Below are 22,566 nucleotides of genomic sequence, written 5' to 3' on the forward strand. Positions count from 1 at the left end.
TTCGGTGGTGGGTAAGCGTTGCTCCGTCGAGCCACTGGCACCGAGAAGCGGAGGACCTCTAGTGCTCGCTTCCGGTTGCACAAGTGGCGACCTAAACAGTGGCCCCAATTGAACCTTCCAAGGAAACTATCTCCGCGAGTAAACAGTCTGATTAAGCTCCCCAGGAATTTAAGAACGCCCGGGGACCGTGAAACAAGAAGTGGTAAAAATTAAGTTTTCCATTATGGGACGTGCAGTTTTGAAGCACGACGAGTCGTGAGAACCGAAAGCCCCATTAAGATCGCGCGGAAGCTCGATAAACAAGCTACTCGAGCGCGACGATAACGCCGAAGAAGGGAGCGCATTAAGATCGCCGCGCGAATCGAACAGCGGAAGAGGCATCGCGGAAAAAACGTACACGCTGACAAAAGCGACGAGAATTAATGCAGAAAGCGAGGGTGCGAGGACGCGAGCGGGTGGCCGATGAAGAGGAGGAAGGGGACGAGGAGGGCGGCAACAGAGAGCACATGTGGCCGAGGAGAGTTGTCGTCGATATCTCCTCTTGGTTGCCGATGACAAAGACTCGCGGGGGGAATATGTGGGTTCAATGAATCAGTCCTCGGAGACTCGTATTTTGGCGCGGCCGCGAGAAACGGCCGGTTGACATCGGGCATTTTAAAAATAATCGTGCTTCATCCGGGCGCCTCGATAAAGGGTTAGCGCCTCGGGCAGACGCGCTCGTTTCTTGTGCCACACTTTTGCTTCAGATCTTTTGGAATCGTCGCGAAACCGTGAGAAAATTCGCCTCTGATCCGGTTGGATCCCTCGTGATAGAATGTCGGGATGGCGATCCACGCGCGCGCGTGGAGACGTTCACGCGTTCCGAAAAATATTGATATTGATTGTCGAAGTACCTGGTAGCTTCAATCTATAGCGATTTCAATTGATACTGGGTCGATACTGTTTTAGGAAAGTTCTCTGTGTTCTTTAAAAAGTTTCTTTCACTTTTGAGGAAAGATCTGCGTCAGAGGATTTGATACGAGAACTTTAGACTTGCGATTAGCCGAGGAACTGGTTTAGTCAATCAATAATTAGCGAAAAGATCGGTTACATATCAAGAGAAATATTGGAGACAGATTAGCAATGAATCTATCGAGGACTGAAAAGACTACTGTTTGGAACGAGATAACGATTGAAATCGCAATATTATTCAGTGAAAATATCTTTGCGCACGCTGAAAGGTTTCTTTATTTACAGAAGCGACTGTCAAGCCTAACACAGAAGATTCAATTGAAGAACTACAAGTTGAAAGAGCAGCTGGGTACTCCCGAGGAATAAATTGAAGACTTAATTCAAGCGCTTCAGATTGTGAAGAACCACTTCGAAACGAAACGTCAGCACCAATCCTTTAAATTTGTTTTCCTAAGCAAACGGCTGCTAAATCGATTTCGTCGATGAACGAAGGTGTTAATTACTGTAGAAAGGATCGACGTACCTGGTGCAGCGCCAAGGAATGAATAGCCGACGACGAGGGCGGCGAACGTCGTCGTCAGGAGTCCGACGAGCATCATCGTTGATCGGCAAAGGCTGGACCGGGTCTGGGACGGGTCGTGGCCACTGGTCGCATCGGTAATCACCGTAATCACGTGAACAATGTTAGAAAAAGCGGCGTAGAATGCGTGACGGTGTTCGCATGTCGGCGAGAAGAGGGCTCGCGCGCGAAAACGAAACGCTGTGGAGCGCGGTCCGCGAACGACTGAGCTTTTCGTGCCACTTGCGGCCTCGAGGCTCTCCAGCAAGCTTTTTACTCGGCCGAGTGGGTGAGAGGAAGAAGGAGACGCGTACCGGAGACACCGAGAGCGAGAGAGAGGGAGGGAAAAAGAGAGACAGATAAGAGAGAAAGAGGGAGGGAAGAGACGGGACAGACAGTGACCGGGGGATTGCGTGTGGGAGGAGGGAAAAGACGCGTGGCGCGTTGTCACGCAGTGCAACTGCTATTGTGACATCTTCGAGCTGTACCCACACGGCCCCCGACTTCGCCTTTTTTCCTACGACGTCCTATCTCGACCCCTCTTTTGCTCACTCTCTCTCTCTCTCTCTCTCTCTCTCTCTCTCTCTCTCTCTCTCTCTCTCTCTCACCCGCTCTCTCTCTCTTTTTCTTCCGCTTCGACCTCCGGCAACGCAGTCGCAAGATTTCTCGGTGAATTTCGCGCGTGCGAATCCATCAAACCTCCTGTCCAGGAAGAGAATACTAATATGGATGCTAGCGTGCCAATTTTAGCCCTTCTGTCGGTACTGAAAATCTTCTAGGATGTTCTCTAACGTTGCGGTAGCGAGACTTCTCGTACGTTCGTATGCAAATTAATCTATAATTATCCGGGACTGTGGAAATGTATGACGACTTTGCTATTCGACGACGAGAATATACAGACGATCTTAGAGGGTATTGACATTAGGACTAATCAGTCATTCTAATATAAAACCCACTGCAAGGGTATGGAATACAAATGTGCATTGTTGCTGTACATGGTTGATGACTGGTCATCTTCGTACAGAATAGACTCTTTCTTTATTAGATATAAGTTCTTTCTTTTCTTTAATAATTGTAACGAGTTGGTAACTATGCATTGGTGTTAATGTTCTTTGACAATTCGGGCATCGACAAATTTTTTAAGCACGAGGAATCGTTTTTTCAATGGCAAAATAGATTTTGTCTGTTTTAAATCTACGAAAACGTGAGTTCCTCTTTGGCCTGGGAGATTTTTTGTATTGATCTAATTATCGGCCGATTACGAGATGCAAGGGGGAGATAGACGGTGCCTGTCGCTCGCAACTCATCTCGTAAAGTCCCATTCGCCGCTTATGGTTCACATTTCTCCAAAGAAGCTGATAACCCACAGTTTTACTTCCTCCGATAGCGATTTAACATGCTACGAGCGATATTCTGGACGATATTCGAATAAGCGCCGATTGACGCGAGCTATCTTTGGTGCTGGGGATATCGTTGACCCTGCTATAGTCTTCGATCTTTCGTCCGGAGGAGACTCGAACAGTTTTACAATCGTTTCAGACGTTCTATTACACGCAATCGAATTCTTCTTTGCGAAGCTGAAAGCAAAACAAGATCCTTGTCTCGGATCTCGTCATAATAAAAAATGTCTCGTATTTTTCGTTCATCGCCGTTGTAACTTTGTACATGAAATGAGAATATCAGGTTGCTGGGGATGTGGGCGTGAGAGGTAATCGAATTTGCGGAACGTGATATAGTCGATGTGTTGCAAAATTCGAATCCTGCGTGTTACATGGCGATTGAAATTCTCGATCTAGAAGGATCAAGAAGGTCAAATGTCCGATCGCTTGAAATGATTTCAGAATCATGATATTCCAGACATGAGTGGCGCTGCTATGAATCGAATGGAAAACTTAAAATATCAGTTCCTAATTTAATTTATCATCTAAGATGCAAGCGTTGGAAGATCAGAGAACATCAAGATCAGCAGGAGGTCAATTGAGATCAACAGAAAAGTGCACCTGCTACAAAAAGAGCTTTTGAAATGCAAATTTCTGCGTTGACTGGATCATTTGCATACCGGGGAAACTCTTTCCCCTCTGAATACCACAATGAATTTATCTCCAATTTGTTGTACACGATTCGTTAATTTACCCAGCCAATCTTCGCGACGTCGTCCCATGAAGATCGTCTCCCCTTTCTTCATCTCTTCAGACTAACCCCGTTATTCCAACACAGATGTGCGCAAGTCAAGTCCGCGCAATCAACCGACGGCTCCGATAACAATTTCATCGTCGATATAATTGCACGATGCTAGCCGTTGTGCAATCATTATTCCGATTGGTCTTGACGGCGAAAAGCGCAAAAGCTCCGTGTGAAAATTCATTACGAAGGCGGAGAAAATAGCCGCGATGGAGGAACCAGTTTCTAGTTGAACGTCGATAAATACGTTCAAAGTTTCCTGCAAATGTGTACCGGTTCAGGCTGCATCAGCATCGGAGTCTCTCTCTCTCTCTCTCTCTTTCTCCCTCATTCTCTGTATCCTCCTCTATCTATCTATCTCTGTGCACACCATAAAGACCATTATTAATGTAACACGCGGTGCTCGCACGACTAATTTGCAAAATGAACGGTTGATGGCGCGATCCCGTGATGCCTACGAGCCCGAGCGGACCTTTGACATTAACAAAGACATTCGTCGAGGTACACGGGAACATTGTACGGCCACGCTGAACTCGAATTACCTCTGGGCGATGCTCGATCGTCACCGGTTGAACTATCGTCCGCGTTTCGCGCGCGATTAACGTGCAATAAACCATACCTACTTATCTTCCAGTCACGCGACTACTCGAACATTTTTCTGTGTTTAGATAGCTGTTCCGCTGGAAGCACCGGGATGATTTTCAACGCGACCAGATCTCGTCGCAGGCTTCGCCGCGCGGACTTCGCTCGACCCGGCTTAACTCACTTAAGTAGTCACAATGGTTATTAATTATCCGGAGGAGGGCACCGTTCAAGCGATCGGCGTTGTCTGCATCTGGCGATCAAAATTCCAACAATAGAAACTCTGATTTTCCCCGATGGCTCGTCTCCAGTTGCCGAAGAACGCAGGAACGAAGAAGAGTAGAAACAAACCCTTCTTCTCCCGTTTTGATTTTGCAAATTTTTCCACAGGAAAAATCATGATCGTACGGCTTTCAGACTTCGTGGACGCGTTTGTCGGTCATTGGAGAGGATCGTAAACGTGGTTGCATGTAGAAACTATAATCTTGTCCTTCGATCCTCGAAGTCGTGAAACGCAAGAGTGATTTCCTTTCACATTAAATCTTTGGTAATTTTCCCGGACGAAAGTAACGAAAATATTGAATTTATACTTTTGTGATTGCGTTTGCCAAACATTGGAGAGTGCGAGGCACTTTATTGCATGCAGAAAGAACGATTGTGCCAAGAGTTATGAATCGATGTACGATATTGTAGCGACAGGATAATAATGTCTCTGTGTTTTCCAGATCGAGCGGATCGGTATCGGCGATTCCATTCGAAGTTTGGAGGATTTCTATTGTGTTAGAGCAACGAGTGGACGTCGTTAATATAAATTCGATGGCGATTTACTTTCTATGCATGTACGGTTCACGTATTTGCCTCACGCACCCTCCGAGCGAAGGGGACGGAGGAGGAGAGCCAGCGCGAGCAAGGGGAAAGACCAAATAGTTCTGTGGACGTCGCATCCTCCGTCAATCGTCGGCTGCATGTCAATGAACCGGCGTCGAACAGCGGCAAAAATCGAGAGCCAGGCTCGTAGACAGCCTCCATAGCGCATGCAGCGCGGGAAATCGAGTTTCTCGCGTAAATTTGTCGCGCGACTGCATCGTGCCAGCGGAATGTCCTTTGTCAACCGCGATCTGCATTCGCAATGTCCGCCTCCGCCTTCCCCGTTACATTCCACCCTGCTCGCTAAGACTATGCACACCGTAGTTTCCAATTTTTCTGGGACTTACGGCACCGAGGGGAACGCTATAACAAAAATCACCGGTGAAATCGTCAACCGACTTGTCGATCTTTGAACTCCTGCGACTTTATGTACGAGTTTCTCACGACATTCTGTTTGTGCTCATTTTAAAGAGCGGAGTCTCTGTTTTCACACCCGTGAATTTAGCTTTTGTTTCGATCATTTTTCTCCATTGTAAATCTGTGCTCGAATAGAAAACTAACTTCGAGTAGAGAAGTTACTTTCTCGAGGCTTCTGCATTAAAACGATCACACCGAGACTAAAGAATCTTGTTCTGTATCGTTTCAACGTGGTTTTGCACGCGCGACCAGTGCTTGAGCCGAGCAACAGACAGGACGTTGTAAGATTTTATCGCCCGAGATCAAAGATCGACACCTGCTCAGGATACTCTGAACAAAAAAATCAAAGCAGTCTCCACAGGAACGAGAATTTCCTCTAATGCCGCTTGCCGGAGCGGTTTAATTTTTGCTAAAGCGTTCTGCTGTAACGAAGAAAATCCTCGCGATTCGCTCTGCCGGAAGCAGGGCACATCGGGCCAATCGATGAGGAGTGACTCACACATACGGTCACCGCAACGAGAACAGATTAGCCCGCATCGATGCTCTCCACGTTCTGCAATTTGGATAATGCAGTCGATGCTGCTCGTGCTCGCCGACTTGTCATTATGGAAAACTGCTTTTGTACGAGGACAATGGGAACGCAATGAGCGAAATTGGGACGCAACGAGGCGGCGATAAACGCGCCTTGAAAAATTAGACGTTAGAGAAGGATTTTCCACGAAGTCACTGCGCGGCGGCGCACGCTGGTCCAGAACCGATTGTTAACTTTTGTTTTTGTTTGTTTGAGTACTTAGCTATCGTTCGAAAGCGGTGCGCGACGAGAGAAAACGTTCCGCTTGGAAAGGTCAGCGCGTGACAAAGACGATCGGCGATACTCTGTGAAAATGATGACGGTCCTCGCGCGTTCCACGGCGATTAAAGCGAATTTCCTTAATCACAGGCTTCGGCCAACGCCGTTCGAGATTCCCGATAGCTTCAATCGCGTTTTAGCCGGCCGCCACGGTGCCTGGCTACCCCTCACGGACGGTGTTTATATGGTCGGCCTGTTAGCAACGCGTAAACGCCAGAAAAGGCGGCCTCGGTAACCCGGAAACTCGCGCCGACACTCATAAATAAGATTCAAATATCACGAGCCTGCGCTCTAAAGGTGCCTCCATTGAGCGCATTGTCATCCCAGGCTGATATATGCGGCATTTGTTCTCCGTTGAAAATTCGCTTCGCCTAGCACGCCGAGAGACTCCCGTCTACAGATCTAATCAAGTTCGCGCCGGATTTTTCTTCGGGGAACAGAAAGGGTAGAGTTTCATGAAACTGTTTGGGGTCAAGAGTCCCGTAAAAGATTCGCGTTATAAGCCACCGTCACCCTTCTGGCGCCAATCGTTCGTGATGAAGGGTCGCAGGTGAAGTCAAACGGAAAACCGGCGGACAAAAAGCTGCAAGCTCCAGGCCGGGCGCAGAGGGTTGCAAACGATGCACAATGTTTTGAATGGTACATGCTAATTGATCAGAAAAGTATGCCCCGCGAGATGAATAGCAATACTTCAGATTAGATCTACCAGTTGCTATAAAAGAATGAATTTATTATATTTAGACCGCAAATTTTTGCATAAAATAAAAATAGTCTGTTACTATCTACAAGAAATATAATGCAACAATGTAATGTAAAAATGAATATGTTTGTATCTTGCATTATTATAAATAGCAATCTCTATCTGTAATTTATTTATTCAATTGTCTGATAAAAATGCATAAAATCCGCAGTCTACATATAAAGAATACCATTAACAGAAGAACTACTGAGCCGGAAACGTGACCACCGCATTTGATAAAATTGGATTTACACGCTCTTCGTATGACTTATAGTTTGACCAAAGAAGTTAGTAAAAAGATGTCACGTAGAAACATTTCGAAAATATCAACGACTGTAAAAGAAATAATCAGAAATCAGTCGCTTCATCACGTCCGGTAGTTCCAGCGTTAAAGGGACCATGAAGTGGTAAAAAAAATCAATAAACTACAAGATAGCATTGTAGCTTGATACGAGAAGTTGCGTAAAAAGAAATGTACGACGATTGTTGGATTTTGTGGGATTTAGGAAAGAATTTGGGTTTTGTCCAGCTCAGACGGTTCGAAAGATCGTGGGGCGACGGTAGCGCCTTCGGCAAGGTCCGCCGTGTTCGCGCAACCCTCCTAACAGCCGTGTAGACGAGTGGTGGCGGGTCGACACAGTGGGGTGGCGGAACGGGAAACTCTTTCCACGAAAGTGTTGGGGTGGATTGGCGCTGTCCATATGGAGGCAAACGAGGCGCCGTGTTAGGCAGCCGGGCCTGCACGGACGCCTTGCCGTGTCTTCTGGCTAGGGAACACAGTGTCGCCGAAAACACGAGACCTCTGGCCCCGGAAGGTGGCCTTTACGAAGAGCCGGAGAGAATTTGATACATAATCCGGTGAGTGGCAGGGTCCGCCGACCGTGTCTATGCTTCGGCGAGAGACGGCTCGAGAGAGAAAACGCGAGCGTCGAGAGAGTGCACGGCTTTTCTAAATGGGTCAACCCAACCCAGCAACTCGACGTGTGTGCACTCGGTTCCTCTTGCGAGAGTCCGTTGCATGGCCTAGTTTCCCCGAGGACTACGAAGTGAGAAGGCACGCGACCTCCTCGTCGACGGGGACGCGAACGAGAGTGCACACGCGGCTGCATAACGCTGCTGCCGCCCCTGGTTTCGGTGGTGCCGTGCTCGTCGTCGACGTCGCCATCGTCGTCGCGGTCCCTCCGATCGAAGCTCCCCGACGGAGGAAAAATAATAATGAGATCCGCGTCGTCGGGGTCGCATTGATTGTCTCGCGATCGCAGCACGGCCAGTCTGAGGAGGTGAGAGGGTCGCGTCGCTTTGGCTCGTAACATTGCTGATGTCGCTCTTGGTACGATGCATCCGGAAACGATCCGTGTTGCGTTCCTCTTGCTGCTCTGTTGATACGTTCTCGTGAATCGCACGCGAGAACCGCTTAAGGGTGGCAATCGCGGACGCCTGCACGCGACCCTGAATTCAATTATCGATTCTTCGGGCAAAATACACGGCGGTGCGTTCCCAATGCACCCGTGCGAGTCGCCTCGTTTTGGTCAGCTGGCCTCCCCGTCTGCGCTCCTCCGAAGGGTGCAAACTGCACGCGAGTGATCAAGCATCGTTCTCCTCTTGCGGACTGTGATGCCGTTGACCATGTAGATTCGAAAGATTTCTAATTGATCCTCCGGTGTTGGGGAGGCTCTCATCCCCCGCGAGGCACGGTCTCGTCTTGATTGGATTATCGCGTTCCGGTGCATGTGCAAATCTAATAATGTGCATTTCCGTTCTCATTATAGATAGGCCGAGTGTTGATTGCACGCGAGAAAAATGGCGGCCAGCAAACCACCTGAAATGAATTACACGTGCGAGATCTGCGGCCTCGAGGGCTTCAACGACGAGGAGATGAGGTCACACATGGTGTTTTATCATCTTCAAGGAGCCGCAAACTGCCCCTTTTGCGACCTCGGCGAAATCTCGCCCACGGAAATGTTGGTGCACGTTAACAGTGCTCATTTGGACTACTTAACACCGAGGTATAGCCGAATCTGTTAGCTGTTTGAACGAGTTTTCTTTCAGGTGTTTTGTCGGCATCGTAATCAGCAATTTAAATCGTAACGTCCATCTGGAAAATGGCGGCAAAGATGTCTTAGATGTCGCTTACTTTGTACCTTAATGGGGATGTTGTTATTCGTGACTGAAAATCAGAAGATATTTTTATTGGAATAAACGTGTTGCTTTTGAGTGTATAGAAATTAATCATAGTTGCATTATGAAATAGTACATTTTCTTTTTAACTCGTGTTCAATCTTCCAATGCTTTTATATTAAATCTCTAATTAATTCTGAATTTACTTAACTAAGCACTTACTATTATTATGTTAAGGAGAAATTAATTTTATTCATTAAATAACAAATAATAATTACTTGTGACTACAAACACAAGAATAAAACTGTCAATATATATATGTAACTATCATAATCTGACTAAAAGTACATAATTGTAGATTAACAGAATCTAGAAAAATGATAATCGATAAAGATGAAGAAGTAGAAAATTCTTTAAATTTAAGTAATGTTGATAAAAAGTAATGTTTTTCACAATTATCTGTATACATATAAAAAATTTTTCAAATGTATATGTTTAATAATATTTACTTCCTGTTGCAGCACCCCAGAAAATGACATGATGGCATTCATTGATGATGACTCATTAGTGGATGACCACAGACATGATGAGTGCCGTGGTCCTTCACCATCCATGTCTCTACGTCCACTTCTTTTACAAAATGGCTGGGGCAGCTCATCCAGTCTACGTGTTAAACCACAACCAGAACCATCGAAGTCAGAACCACATCATTCTAGTTCTAATGTGAATAATAATAATAACAATAACAACACTGGGAATGTCAATAATGGTATCAAGAAGTTAAATAACATGTTATATACATTTATACCAAAGGGTATGTAAAATGACCAAAAATTTTATTCCAGTGGTAGAAGGTGCGGCTGGTCATGGTTCTCCATTACGTTCAGGCCTAAATTTGCAGCTGCGTTCTCATGCTACACCAAAACTTCCAGTTCAAGAGTGCCCTATGTGCCCCTACAGTTCTGATAGTCCATTAAGGCTAGAAGAGCATATCAATCGGCAACATTTTGATCTCACTTCACCGTCCTTTCCACCCGAATCTCCACCATCTCGAGATGGTGTTTTCAACTGCCCTCTGTGTATCACTTCATTCCCCAACTCTTCTGATCTTGAGCTACATGTGAACATAGAACACAAAGATATTTTGAGGTATATCTAAATCTAAACATCTGTACCACCACCAACACAGAATTGTACTATAAAATATATCTTTTTATACAGCCCTGCAAATGGTGCAGCTTCACAATCAGATTTGGCAACCGTTGGCAGTGACACTCCAGCCTGTCCAGTTTGTTTTAGTACTTCATTTAAAAGCAATGATGAGCTGACTGTGCACATCGAAGAGCATTTTAGCAAAAAAGGTACTCCATCTCCCATAACCCCAGACTTGTCCACTGACAGACTGTTGGCAAAGGACATGGAAAGGCGTGAGAAGGAAGTTAGAAAATTGCGAGAACAACGAGAATTTGAAATGTTGAGAGCGCAGTATGGAATGGACAATCAGGGCAATTTTAGAGAACAGAGTGTCACTAATATGCAGCGGGCTGTATATTCGGGTGAAATGACGATCGCTGATTATTATGAAAGGCAGAGTGAACTTAGAGTAGCCGAAAGTAGTGGCATTGACGACGGCAGCTCCTGCACACGTGGTAATATTAATTTCACTCAAAATTATTATTTCTTAGTATCAAAATATCTCATAAATTTCTATACTCATTTCATTATACTAATATTGTTCCAATATTCCATAGGACTGGTCTCAAAAATACGAGCCGTGAGTCAAGCATGTAGCAACGTGTTGAGTACCTGGATGTGTTCCACTGTAGATCATTACGCCACTACTTACGGAGACAAGGGCTGGGGATGTGGATATAGAAATTTACAAATGTTAATTTCGTCGCTTTTACAACATACAGGGTATAATGAGTTAGTTTATAAAGCATGGAGTTCTGGTCTGGGTAGCGGTAGCTCCACTAAAAATCCACTCCGAAGTTCTATACCGTCTATCTCCAGACTTCAAAAAATGATAGAATTTGCTTGGGCTCAGGGTTTTGATACTCAAGGAGCAGAACAACTAGGCGGTAAATTGGTCAACACTAGGAAATGGATTGGTCCCACAGAAGTCGTTATATTGTTATCTAGCTTGAGAATAAAGTATGTATTCGAATTTCTACTGTTTGTTCTTGGGGTATATTTATTACCTAATAATGGGCTACAATGAACAGGTGTCAGCTGGTAGATTTTTATAGACCAACCAATGCTGATGGTGGACATCCAGAAATGTTTCATTGGGTTTTACAATATTTTCAGCGGTGTGACGATTTCAAACCACCTCTTTACCTACAACATCAAGGTAAATATTCATTAAGATAGTAGAGTAATTGTTTTGCATCGATTCTAAAATTGAATCTCTATTTGCAGGACATAGTAGAACAATAATAGGAGTAGAACAATTAAGAGATGGTTCAATAACAATGTTAGTACTCGATCCAAGCCATAATCCAGCACAAATGGCACAGTTTAATAGTACAAGTAGCGCACTAGGTGCAATGCGTTTGGTACGAAAATCGATTGCCGCGATGAAAGCGAGGCAGTATCAGGTCGTTGCAGTGACCGGTATCATGGAAACCGAATTAGAGTATCAAGTGAGGAAAATTTACCACGTTCTTTCTACATATTAAACACACGTGCAACCGATCGTATAATAAAAGCACAATGTTTGGACGTTTTTCAGCAAAGCAAAGTATTACGTTTGATCCGCGTGCCCCAAGATAGGTGAGATTTGCTGACCCAAAAAGGAGTTAAATTTTGTGGAAAGATGATAGACTGCCTCAAACCAATTTTGTCCGGTATCCTTAAAGTTACGTGACCGCAATGTTCTAGGTTTTATCATTAAGAGAATTTGCTCCACCGTAGTAGTTGCAAAAATATTATTTAAACGATATATTCTTGCATCTCTTAGCCGTCAGAAATCGACTGGCTCCACGAATTGTGTATAATCTAAGCCTGCGTCGCGGTTCAGAGTTTTGGAGCTGAATAATTCAATCGCGAATCAGAGGAAAAACAAAACGAAGCCGCAAAAGTTGTAATTTCTAAAGAAACAAGTGTGTCTAAATGTCGCGCGTATTGATCTTTTTCTTTTTAAGTCCATGCTCAGCTCCGGAAATACTATATTATGATGTGTGCTTGAGAAAAAAAAGGAAAGTTTCAGTGACGAAGTATCTAACGGATAGAGTTGATTCGATCGCCATTTCTTGTCCACAATGTTCTGCTCAATTTTCGTCGCACCGAACGGGCTGTGCTAAGTTTTAGTCGACCAATCGTCCTATGCCAGTCGGTTGCATCAGCGAAAAAAGCCATGGCAGAGCTTGGGAATCAAGACTCTTTCGTAGCTGTGATGCTGTTATCGATTTTACGCTAATCAATCACCGATTATAAATATTTTTGAAGGCACTCCATAATGTCGATACATTGCAGAAAGCAACATTGTCCGCGCTTACCTTCTCTCACCTGTACTCTACATTTTTAATAAACTTTGTTGTCAAAATGTTGTCAATTTTTAGTCAATAAAATGGAAATACCAATAACAAAAATACGACGCGCACTACGATGAGACTTTTATATATTGTTACAAGCAAAAAAGTTATTCTCTGATATATATTTTCGTTATTTGTTGCTTTTACATATTTCTGGGGTGTCTACAAAAATGGATAATGTATTTCTATATATTGAATATATGTTTATCTATATATACATAAACACATATTTGCACAGTCTTCGTTACTATTACATTTCACTCACTCATACATAAAGTACAACTACTTTCATACTAATTATACATATTCTATTTAATTATTCAATTAATTTAAGGCTACCCGTACATTAGCTTGTAAGTTTAATGCAATGCTGTGACCGAAAGAAGGAAGTAACTACAGTCCATTTACTTGTTACTTATGAATTTGAAAGAGTTGTAATTGAGTAAATGATTATTATTATTATTATCATCATTATTATATTTATTATATCTGATAAATTGTACTGATATATATTGTATATTATATAAGATCTATTTATTATAGTTGAAAATATTTGAGACCATCGAAAAGTTTGACATACTTCATTATGAAAATGTTATATTATGATTTTATAGCTTTAATAACTTATGCATTAATCTGAAGAAAAATTTGTCTTTCTGCTCAGTAGGACCAGATGCAATAATTACGACTGACAGCAAAGATATAAGATAATTAATGCCTGTATTGGATTTTGATGTATGCAAATTAAGAATATGTTCATCATTTTGGAGTGTTCAGGCAAATCAAGCTGTGGAATTGTTGCGCAAGTGTAAAAAAAAAACTTCGTATTAACCATATGTCAAATTAAAATATATGCTTTGTTAGAATTCCCAATGCATGACTGATTATTTACCACTCTTTTACAACAGTCACATTAGTTTATCATATTAAACTTTTTCATTTGCATTGGTTTTCAAAAAATATAGAATAAGCTCTATAGGTTTGGTGCAAATGAAATACTGGATTAATTAAATGAGAAAATCAAAGTACATACTTTTCACTTTTATAAGTACTACATTAATCACAGAAAGTCATTTAAATATTTTATCTTTTATTAAAATTTTACCATTTACTTATATATTAAATCCCAGAGTTCGCATACATGCTTTATGTGCCTCTATCAAATGTTTACAATTCTCTTCGCCTTTAGTAATAATGCTGAAAAATTCAATATTTAAAGTTAATAAATATACAATTAACGAGAGAAACAATTAAGAAGGTTGAGAAACAGTTGAAGTTTTCAATCATGTTCATACCATTCATCTCTGATTTTCTTTGTTTCAGGACAAGCACAACAAGGTTTCAATGGTTTATCGGATTTTTCTGCTTTTGTGGCTTGTACTTCAGCTGGTTTTTGACTAGAATTACCCATTGTTATTCTATGGAAAATGATTTTTCTACAATATACAATTAGATTACATCAGCTATACAACCACACCGCTTTAACTCAGTTCAGGTTATACTGGCTTCTACCACGAACGAGGTGCCCCTTGTTCCATAATCTACCGCCAGTGGCGTCGATATGAAATTCTAGAATTTTGTCGCTAATGACATCTTCTGCTGACAACTATCAGTACTTTTGGCCAACAGTTTGAGCGTTTTGTCACTACGTCAATTGGCGCTGTACGGAGGTCCTTATGTAGTTCCATGATCTACCGCTAGTGGCGCTAGCATCATTATTAGTTTTCGAACATTCAAGTCGTTCTCTTCAGTTTTGTTTAAATAATCGTTATAATTAGAGGTGTTTATACTTAAATAATAGTCGTAGCTAATAATTAATTGTGTGCAATTCATTTTGTAGTTGAAAATTTAGTTAGTTGTGACTAATGTATTGCAAAATGTGTTTTGTGTGCCAGCGTTTTGTGAGGACATCAAGTATGACGCAAAACGTAAATTACATCGTATTTTCGACCAGGAGCCGTGAAATCTGATTTACTGTTACTGGTAAGTGTTTATTGCAGTTGAATGTTTACGTTTTTCTTTTATCAAAGTTGCGACTTCTTTGAGTCAATCTCAAAATGTTTATGTATTACTCTAGAGATTCGGTTCCTATTGTATCGCGATGTTTGATACGGGTTGTTCATGGGAACATGTGAATTAAATTATAAATTTGATTACCAGATTTAGTTGAAACACACTTACAGTGCTAATTATCTCTATCAGTAATGACAATTAGGCTACCAGTTCAGTTCAAGTCGCTTACCTGTTCTTACCCTTTCAAAGAATGGCGCGAGATTCAAATGTTCCCGCTCTCATATAAATATAACCTACGGCCTTTATTATCGCACAGTAAATATTAATAATCAGCACAGTGTAATAGTAATCAAACTTTTATAAGTTAAAAAAATAATTTTAGTGATAGATCAAGTTCTTGAAGCTTCAGCCTATGCAGCATAAGCATCATTATAGTGCACTAGACAAATTTCATCATAAAACATTGTTTCTTTTTAATTTAACATTTTTTAATTTTAATATTTAATATTATAAATTACAGGGACTCCGATATTAAAAAGTTCTACCAATTATTATACATAAATACTATTTTATATTATGTATATACAAATTTATACATTGTCATGAAGCAAATCTTGAAAGTACTATAAACACAATTGCGCTGTTTTCTTATAGGTATCGTTAAAATATATAATGAATTTTGTACTCCGTTCTCAACAATTTTCTAGACGCTACACAAATGTAAATGAATTATTTAGCTGTATTGTAATAGTTTGTCTTGACAAAAGGCATCTTTGTCACAGTAGCTTTGTATGTTTTCCCCCTAACTTCGACTAACACTCCTCCGCCGGAATGAGCTAAATCCGGAGGCACATACCCCATCGCTATGTGTCGTCCAAGGGTTGGGCTCGGACTACCGGATGTCACTTTACCAACGCGTTCACCTTCCGGTGTCAAAATAGCCGCCCCTTCTCTGGCTGGTGGTCCTTGTCCCAATATGAGACCGATTCTTTTCTTGCTGGGCCCTGATTTGATCTGTGATATTATATTTTGGGCACCGGGGAAGTTCATCTCCGCCCTTCTTCTTTTAGCTGAAACATAATCATCGGTCCCGAATCATAGCAAGTATTCGTACACCTTTCAAAACGAAATAACATTTTTTCAACAATTTCTCGTTACTGGTCTCTATTTTTTTTAGAGCCAGATTATTTCGTAATTTTCTTAAAATTCAACATCGAGAAGTAGTAGGTTATATTTATATTTTTCATTTTTCATCCCCTTATTAATGGAAATCGTGCTAAGAATTAAACTTTCGAACGTATCACTCGTGACCCACTGTATTTTCTACCGACCTACTAGCCAAGTTAGCCCAGCTTCGACAGGGGTAGTTTCCTCGTCGATATCGTGACCGTACAAGCAGAGACCAGCTTCCAGCCTGGAAAAATTGCATAATTCATAAGACGATCGTTTCTTAATAATCTATCCAGGACACACGTGTTACCTCAAGGTATCTCTAGCTCCTAGACCAGCTAGCTTCGTATCAGACGTTTCCAAGAGTCTCTGAACCACGCTGTTCGAGATCTTCGCTGGCATGGATATCTCGAATCCATCTTCCCCTGTGTACCCACAACGAGATACTCTAACCCGACTTCCAAATATCTCGGTTTCTACGCTATTCATGAATCTAAACTCTTTCAAATCGATGTTCACGTAGCGCTGGAGAACGGTCGCTGCTGTTGGGCCTTGCAAGGCCACCAAACCTTGCTCCAAGGGATCTAGAAATTCTAGATTCACCGATTTCCCTTGGGATTTGAAGTCTTCCTGCAATTAGGACATCCGTTTGACAATGTTGCTTTTTTAAGAACACTTTATTTAGTGAGCTATTAAATTATGCATCCAAGATTTAAATAATGGTTTTGTTAAATTGTGCCATGAATACGTCGATATTCGCCCTCGAAGGGTTGAGATTTGGTTAAATTCTCTTTGAATATTTCGTACCTGCTTCCGGCACAGTAAATACGAGTCGTCCTCCCTTCTGCCAGCATTGGACACCACAAAGTACTTGTCATCGTCATCCTTGGTGATGATCAGGTCGTCTAAAATGCCTCCGTTGTCGTTAGTGAACACTGTTAGCACCGCGCTACCCTTCTTCAGCTTCTTCAGATCACTGGTGGTCAAAGATTCGAGAAAATCAGTGGCGCTCGCTCCTGAGACTTTAGTCTGCATCATGTGGCCCACGTCGAACATCGACGCGAACGTTCTGGTGTGTTGATGGGACGCTGCTATCGCCTCTTGATATTGAACTGGCAGCAGCCATCCCGAAAAGTTGACTATTTTACCTGAAGAAGAGTGATTTAGACACCAACGAATTTATTTCACTGTGTCAACCAACGGCTCTATCAGTTCTCAGAATGGGGTGGCTAGGCATATTAGATGTTTTAATACAGTCTTCATTTATTTTGCTTTCAAACTTTCGCGTATTAGATTAGTTGCTTATTCGCAATAATTCTCTCTGCCGCTAGAACTAGATGACTAATAGAACTTGTAGAAACGTATCAAATCATAAACAAAATCGCAGAGATACGCAACGTTTCACGATCTACACAAAACAGGAAATAAGCGAATTTTCATCCGAACAACGAACGAAGACTAAACGTATCAAGACTACAATTTGCACTTTGAAGATATTCTACGCAGCTAAAACAAAGTTGCATTTCGTGCTCGTTGAATGCAACTGCAGCCAACGATAAATTCCACTTTCTGAAGTAATTATCCCACTGCAAGGGTTGCAAAATCTCTGCTCGGTCTGACTAACGCGATCCGCGCAATAGACGTTCATCTCGTGAATTCTCATCGTTTTAGGCTTTCAAAAAATCCGGAAAAATTCCGAGGCACTCGCTACAGTTTCCGATTCAATGTACAAGCGACGCTTCAGCCAAATATTTCGATTTTCTCGCGAGGCAAAGAGTTTCTCCACGAAGAAACGGAATTTGTTTTGCGACTTAGCGAGTCGTTACGCTGTTAGCGGAGGGTTGAATAGTCGTTTCCAGGGAAAAGATGCGACTATTTCGACTGTTTTTTCTTTTTTTAATTGTTAGATAGTACGGCACATTACCTCGATGTTCCACGTGAAGATCGTACAAACAGGTCTTCCTGGGCTCCGGCGCCGGTTTCGCTGCCGTCGACGACGACGAGCAGCGAACGTCGTTACCATTCAATCGCTCGAAACTATCGATCAAACATCTCGAGGCGCCCTGTTTCGGGCTGGTTGCCCCTTTAATCGCTAGTCCGGAGAATTCTCGGCCACTCTCGGCCAGATTCCTCAAACATTTCTCAAAGCACTCCAGGCAAACCGATCTCCCGCGTGCACCGAAACGGAACATCGTCTTTTCTCGCGATCGTTTCGTCGCGCACTGTCTCGTGATGTGTCCCGGTGCTCATCGAATATACCGTCCCTCATACGATGACCCCGCTGGCATGGTTCACAGACTCGCATTCACTGTCGAAAATCGTGACGCAAACGTGATCTGTTGCTAGCTCGATCGGGAATGACGGAATCGGCCTGCTTTTGGATGGAGTCTATCTGGACCAGATATTCAAATGGAATAGTGAGCAGAGTATAGTGATCGAGTTGGTCCCCGCGATCATCTTTTATGGTGTACGATATTTTTAGTTTCTGCGGTGCTGGGGTGATTTCGTTCTTTTTATTTACGATTGAATCGGATCTTTTAATATTTGTTCAAATCGTTAGGAGCAATGGTGGGTCATTTATTTGATGCATTCATTACAATGCAATTTTTGAACGATTCGTGTTAAAGAATTTCTGTTGCATTTTTATACTTCGTGTGATAAAAATTGAGATAGGAGAAATATGAACGCAGTGATGCAATTTGATAATTCTTCTTTGAATCACGTTCTGATATATTTAACGTTGAACGTATCTCGGTGAATTTTTGTTGGATGCACAAAGTGAATTGGCGAATGGAAAGTGTATTTGTTAAGAATACGGTGTACTGCGAACATAATAAAACTGAAGATTTTGTGACTTTTGTGGCTTCTTCATTTCGTACAGATTCTAATGATATTAAGGCTCGAGAAAATTGCACATACACACAAATTATAGAATAAGCTTGCAATATACTTGCTAATTGAATAAATGATTTCACGGAATATATCTGTTTTTATTATTTCCAATTGACTTTCCACGAACAAGCGATTCCTGTAACCATTATATCTGGTCCATCTTTTCCTATACAGCCTCTTAGATTTGTCTGAAGATAAAAAGTAGACGGGGCCGATGTTCGTAGACGGTTTGGCACCAGCAGAAAAGTTTCCAACGAATTAATGAATCTCTTTACGCGTCTCGTGCGCGAAAGACTCGGCGTCAACTATGTGTTGCAACGGGTGACCGATAACGTGTAGCTCGGGGGCGATAAGTAGATATTTTCTTGCACGACAGACGCCACGAATAGTTAATTATCATTATTTTCGTGCGTAAGTGGGGTCAGCATGCCGTTAAGTAGGAAGCGATAAACGACGGCAATGGAGCGAAGAAGGATCGCGGATGAGGGTGAAGAAAGGTAGTTAAAAGCCTCGAGACTGTAAACACATCGGATGCTTATTAAATTTTTATTGTACCACGTAATAATAATATTAATAATAATTAATAATAATAATAATAATAATAAAGATAATAGTAATAATCGCAATAATCATCATCGCAATAATAAATCGTGATAATAATGTCAATAATAAATGTTAATAATAATAACTAATAATCATAATAATAATAATAATCATTCGTCGTCGTAATAATAGCAATAGTTTTTTTTCGTTTACTAATAATGACAATTCATCGTCGTCGGTAATAATCCAATGACAAACGTCAATATTTTTTTTTTCGTAATAGTAGCGTGTCGAACGGAGAAACGACCCTAAAAAACGAAGACAGTATCAATTGTTCGTTCGTACATTTTGTAATTCATATTACTTTTTTTTGTTCTTTTAGCTTCCGTCGTCTTATTCTTCTCGCTCGCGCTTTTCTTTTCGCATTTTTTTTCACCTTTTAGTCTCACCTCTGACCTATCTCTCTCTCTCTCTCTCTCTCTCTCTCTCTCTTTCTCTCTTTCTCGCGCTCACACTCTCTTCCACACTCGCATTCTCTCGTTCCCTTTCTCTCTGTTTGTTTCTCGACTTCATTTTTTTTCTTTTTGAATTCGTTTTCTTTCTCTCACACACACGCACACTATTTCCCTCTGTCTCGTGTTTACGCAATTGATGCAAAATGTCCCTACACAGTCCGACGAATGTGTGTGTGTGTTCTTAACGTTTAACCATTTCTCTCTCTTTAACCATTCTCACTCTCTCATGCTCTCTCTCCCTTTCTCTCTCTCTCTCTCTCTCTCTCTCTCGCTCTCTCGCTCTCTCTCTCTCTCTCTTCCGATCGATCGATTTCTTTTTTTCTTCCTCCGGGTCGTAAATACATAATTATGGTGTTCCATTTATTCTATTTCTCTCGACGCTTCTTCGCTTTTCTCGGAGATCTTCGATCGTATCATCGCTATCGCTTTTGTTGTTCTCCTGCTATTTTTCTTTTTGCTCGTATCTCTCGTTAGCGCTTTCATCCTCTTCGAAAAAAAATCCGCTATAGCTTTTTTGCCTTGTTTCAAAAAACACGTTTTCTCTCTTTTATGTTGACACGTTACACATTCACTCACATTGGTTGATCGGTTTTCTACTGGAGGGATGTTTTTGGGGGGGTTTTGGGAGCGGGGGGAGGAGGTTGTGGGAGCTCTCGGTGGTTGTTTACGGTAAAAATGGCGGTGTTATCATGGCTTTCTCCTGGATTTGGAAAGGTTGGGAAGCCGTGCTGCCATTGCGGAAGATACCTGTGAGCTGTGCACGGGGGGTGGGGATTGTCGGAAAATGAAGAAAAGGTTCTGGTTCGGGTTCTGGGCGGGATCTCGGGGCGTTGGGACGGGGGGTAGCAGTAAAACGGGGGGACACTCTTTGAGGAAAATGGATCTGCTACGGTGGAAACTGAAGGCTCTAGGACATTGTGGGCCCCTCCGGTCAACGGCTTCGATACTTTGATCAATTTTGCACGAGTTTTCCACTGCCGAAATATTCCCGGGATTATAATCTGCCAATTATCCAACGTGCCGCAACCGGGTAAGTTGAATTTTCTGTGTAGGATTCTATTCTGTTACGAATTACGTTCCGAAATATTCGTCGACCGAGGGACATTGCTATATTATTTTTTGTGTTTTGGTTCACGGTGTCGAGAGCGTCGAAAATCGACGAACAGTCGCCTACACGATCGCGAGGTTGTGAAACCAGAAATTTTGAAACGGCGATCGGGGGAAGAAAGTATACTGTCTCGTTTTACGCGATTTCTCGTCGCGTTCGTCCTACACGTTTTGAACAATTTTTTCCCTTCGAATTTTCCCTCTCTCGTCTGCCTCTTCCTCCCTCTATCTCTCCCTTTCCTTCTCGCTCTCTTTCCCTCTCTCTCTTTCTCTCTCTTTCTTCCGTTCTTATTCTCATTCTATTCCTCTGCCTGAGCTTCTTATATAACATATTTTTTTGCTATTTTATGCTTGAAAGAATTTTTGTTCTCTTTTGCCTCCGTATGTCGCCTCTCCTCCTCTGCTCGTCCTGGAACGCGACAATGCGCCCTTTCATTTTGGTTTCGAATCACGTTTTATTTTGCATTTGATGGTATCTCGTGGGGGAAGGGGGTGTATGGTGAATCAAAATTAAAACCGGATGTATCCTCGAAGTATAACGACTGGGGCAGGGGCGGGGGGCGTTCGTCGGAAATGGAAGTTTGATCGGGCGACATTGCCACGAACGAGGAAGCACATCGCGTACGCGTTCGCGTTTCTATTTCATTATTTTTTTTTATCGGTTTCAACGGTTTCTCTTTATTTATTTCGCTATTTTGCACCGGATGTACGTATGCGCGCGCGTACATACATACATATATGTATATCTTTATATATAGATATATTGTTAACAATTTTTGCATTGTGATGTGTGTAGTACTTGCTATTTCTCCACTGTGGTCGGTCGTGTACGAACAGAGACCAAGGAATTGAGTCGTTTTCAAAAATTTTTATGTTCCAGTTTGTTCCATTATTGTTTTTCTTTTTGATTCTTTTCTTTCAACATGTTCCACGAAAAGTTTTCTCTATTGCAATGATCTATTGTATACCGGGAAGAAAAAGAAAATCATTCCAGCGAACCCAAACTCTATTGCCTGCTATTGTTGTGTTGTCAATCTATGCGCGTGATTCTTCTTGTTCATATCTATTTGCTCTGAAATTTTGCGTATTTGTCTCCGAAATATTAGCGTCCTGATGTATATTATTATATTTTTCGATTTTCTAATTTTATCGTCGCATGTGCTCTCTACCATTCCGTTCTTTCTCGTTCCTTTCCATAATATTCTTTTGGCCAAGAGGTATCGTTTAATTCGTCTTCAACTGTTCTCTCTCTCGATAGTACTTTTGTCCATGACTTCGGCTGTTCACGTTTTTTTTAAAATGTCGCTTTTTGCTCGAGGGGAGGGGGACAATTTTTGTAAAACCGTTTTTTACGTTTCTGTTTTGGTTTGCCTGTGCCAACGTGTGGTTAATCCTTGAATTGTTTTGTTTTGTTTTCTTTTTTTTTGCGTTAAACAGTGTGCAATCACCGTGAAGAAAAAATTTTTCTCTCCTCGCAACTCTCGCATTCTCTCGCAATTCTCGTTCATCTCGCTCGCATTTCTCTC

At 42.2% G+C, this 22,566-nt stretch overlaps 4 protein-coding genes across 19 annotated transcripts in view; 1 reads left to right on the forward strand and 3 right to left on the reverse strand.

The window, feature by feature from the left end:
* Reck (reversion-inducing-cysteine-rich protein with kazal motifs) overlaps positions 1–1,610 on the reverse strand; it is a 16,861-nt gene extending 15,251 nt beyond the window's left edge. Inside the window, exon 1 of the mRNA XM_033480294.2 lies at positions 1,475–1,610. Within this exon, the coding sequence (XP_033336185.1) occupies positions 1,475–1,550 (76 nt within the window). The 5' untranslated portion in view covers positions 1,551–1,610. The remainder of the gene's footprint in view (positions 1–1,474) is intronic.
* The window catches only part of LOC117226197 (zinc finger-containing ubiquitin peptidase 1), a 23,265-nt gene extending 9,592 nt beyond the window's left edge, over positions 1–13,673 (forward strand). For 7 of the 15 annotated variants that reach the window (XM_076525331.1, XM_076525330.1, XM_076525329.1 and 4 more), the window contains 9 exons: positions 4,360–8,004; positions 8,916–9,152; positions 9,786–10,033; positions 10,110–10,413; positions 10,486–10,913; positions 11,016–11,418; positions 11,490–11,617; positions 11,686–11,909; positions 11,999–13,673. In XM_076525331.1, coding sequence (XP_076381446.1) covers positions 8,947–9,152; positions 9,786–10,033; positions 10,110–10,413; positions 10,486–10,913; positions 11,016–11,418; positions 11,490–11,617; positions 11,686–11,909; positions 11,999–12,043 — 1,986 coding nt within the window. In that variant the 5' untranslated portion in view covers positions 4,360–8,004; positions 8,916–8,946 and the 3' untranslated portion in view covers positions 12,044–13,673. The other 8 variants (XM_076525327.1, XM_076525328.1, XM_076525326.1 and 5 more) reach the window with 8 other exon arrangements.
* Positions 11,432–14,316, reverse strand: Cox17 (Cytochrome c oxidase copper chaperone COX17). Of its 2 annotated transcripts, XM_076525339.1 has the most exons (3): positions 14,096–14,316; positions 13,906–13,997; positions 11,432–11,604 (listed from the first exon to the last, which is right to left on the reverse strand). In XM_076525339.1, exons 1-2 carry the CDS (start codon positions 14,209–14,211, stop codon positions 13,913–13,915), a joined length of 201 nt encoding a protein of 66 aa, XP_076381454.1. In that variant the 5' UTR covers positions 14,212–14,316; the 3' UTR covers positions 11,432–11,604; positions 13,906–13,912. The 2 variants fall into 2 exon arrangements, with proteins under 2 accessions (XP_076381454.1, XP_076381453.1); XM_076525338.1 differs by lacking the exon at positions 11,432–11,604 and having other exon boundaries at positions 13,827–13,997.
* Positions 14,317–15,361: 1,045 nt separating this feature from the next.
* On the reverse strand, positions 15,362–18,313 carry LOC117226201 (aminomethyltransferase, mitochondrial). Its single transcript, XM_033480324.2, has 5 exons — positions 17,908–18,313; positions 16,791–17,131; positions 16,294–16,613; positions 16,145–16,227; positions 15,362–15,883 (listed from the first exon to the last, which is right to left on the reverse strand). The coding sequence occupies exons 1-5, from the start codon at positions 18,173–18,175 to the stop codon at positions 15,543–15,545; spliced, it is 1,353 nt and encodes a 450-aa protein (XP_033336215.1). The 5' UTR covers positions 18,176–18,313; the 3' UTR covers positions 15,362–15,542.
* Between the last annotated feature and the right edge of the window lie 4,253 nt (positions 18,314–22,566).

The sequence above is a fragment of the Megalopta genalis genome, chromosome 11, assembly GCF_051020955.1.
Source record: "Megalopta genalis isolate 19385.01 chromosome 11, iyMegGena1_principal, whole genome shotgun sequence".
Taxonomy (NCBI): Eukaryota; Metazoa; Arthropoda; class Insecta; order Hymenoptera; family Halictidae; genus Megalopta; species Megalopta genalis.

What these genes read in the sequence shown, in the direction of transcription:
- Cox17 (XM_076525339.1), bottom strand. Translation starts at nt 14,211, where the DNA reads ATGGGTAATTCTAGTCAAAAACCAGCTGAAGTACAAGCCACAAAAGCA. An exon ending in AAGAAAATCAGAGATGAATG is followed by an intron (nt 13,998 to 14,095) that starts GTATGAACATGA and finishes TGAATTTTTCAG; the next exon opens with CATTATTACTAAAGGCGAAG.
- LOC117226201 (XM_033480324.2), bottom strand. Translation starts at nt 18,175, where the DNA reads ATGTTCCGTTTCGGTGCACGCGGGAGATCGGTTTGCCTGGAGTGCTTT. An exon ending in GGAGCTAGAGATACCTTGAG is followed by an intron (nt 16,228 to 16,293) that starts GTAACACGTGTG and finishes CAATTTTTCCAG; the next exon opens with GCTGGAAGCTGGTCTCTGCT. An exon ending in TGGGCTAACTTGGCTAGTAG is followed by an intron (nt 15,884 to 16,144) that starts GTCGGTAGAAAA and finishes ATTATGTTTCAG; the next exon opens with CTAAAAGAAGAAGGGCGGAG.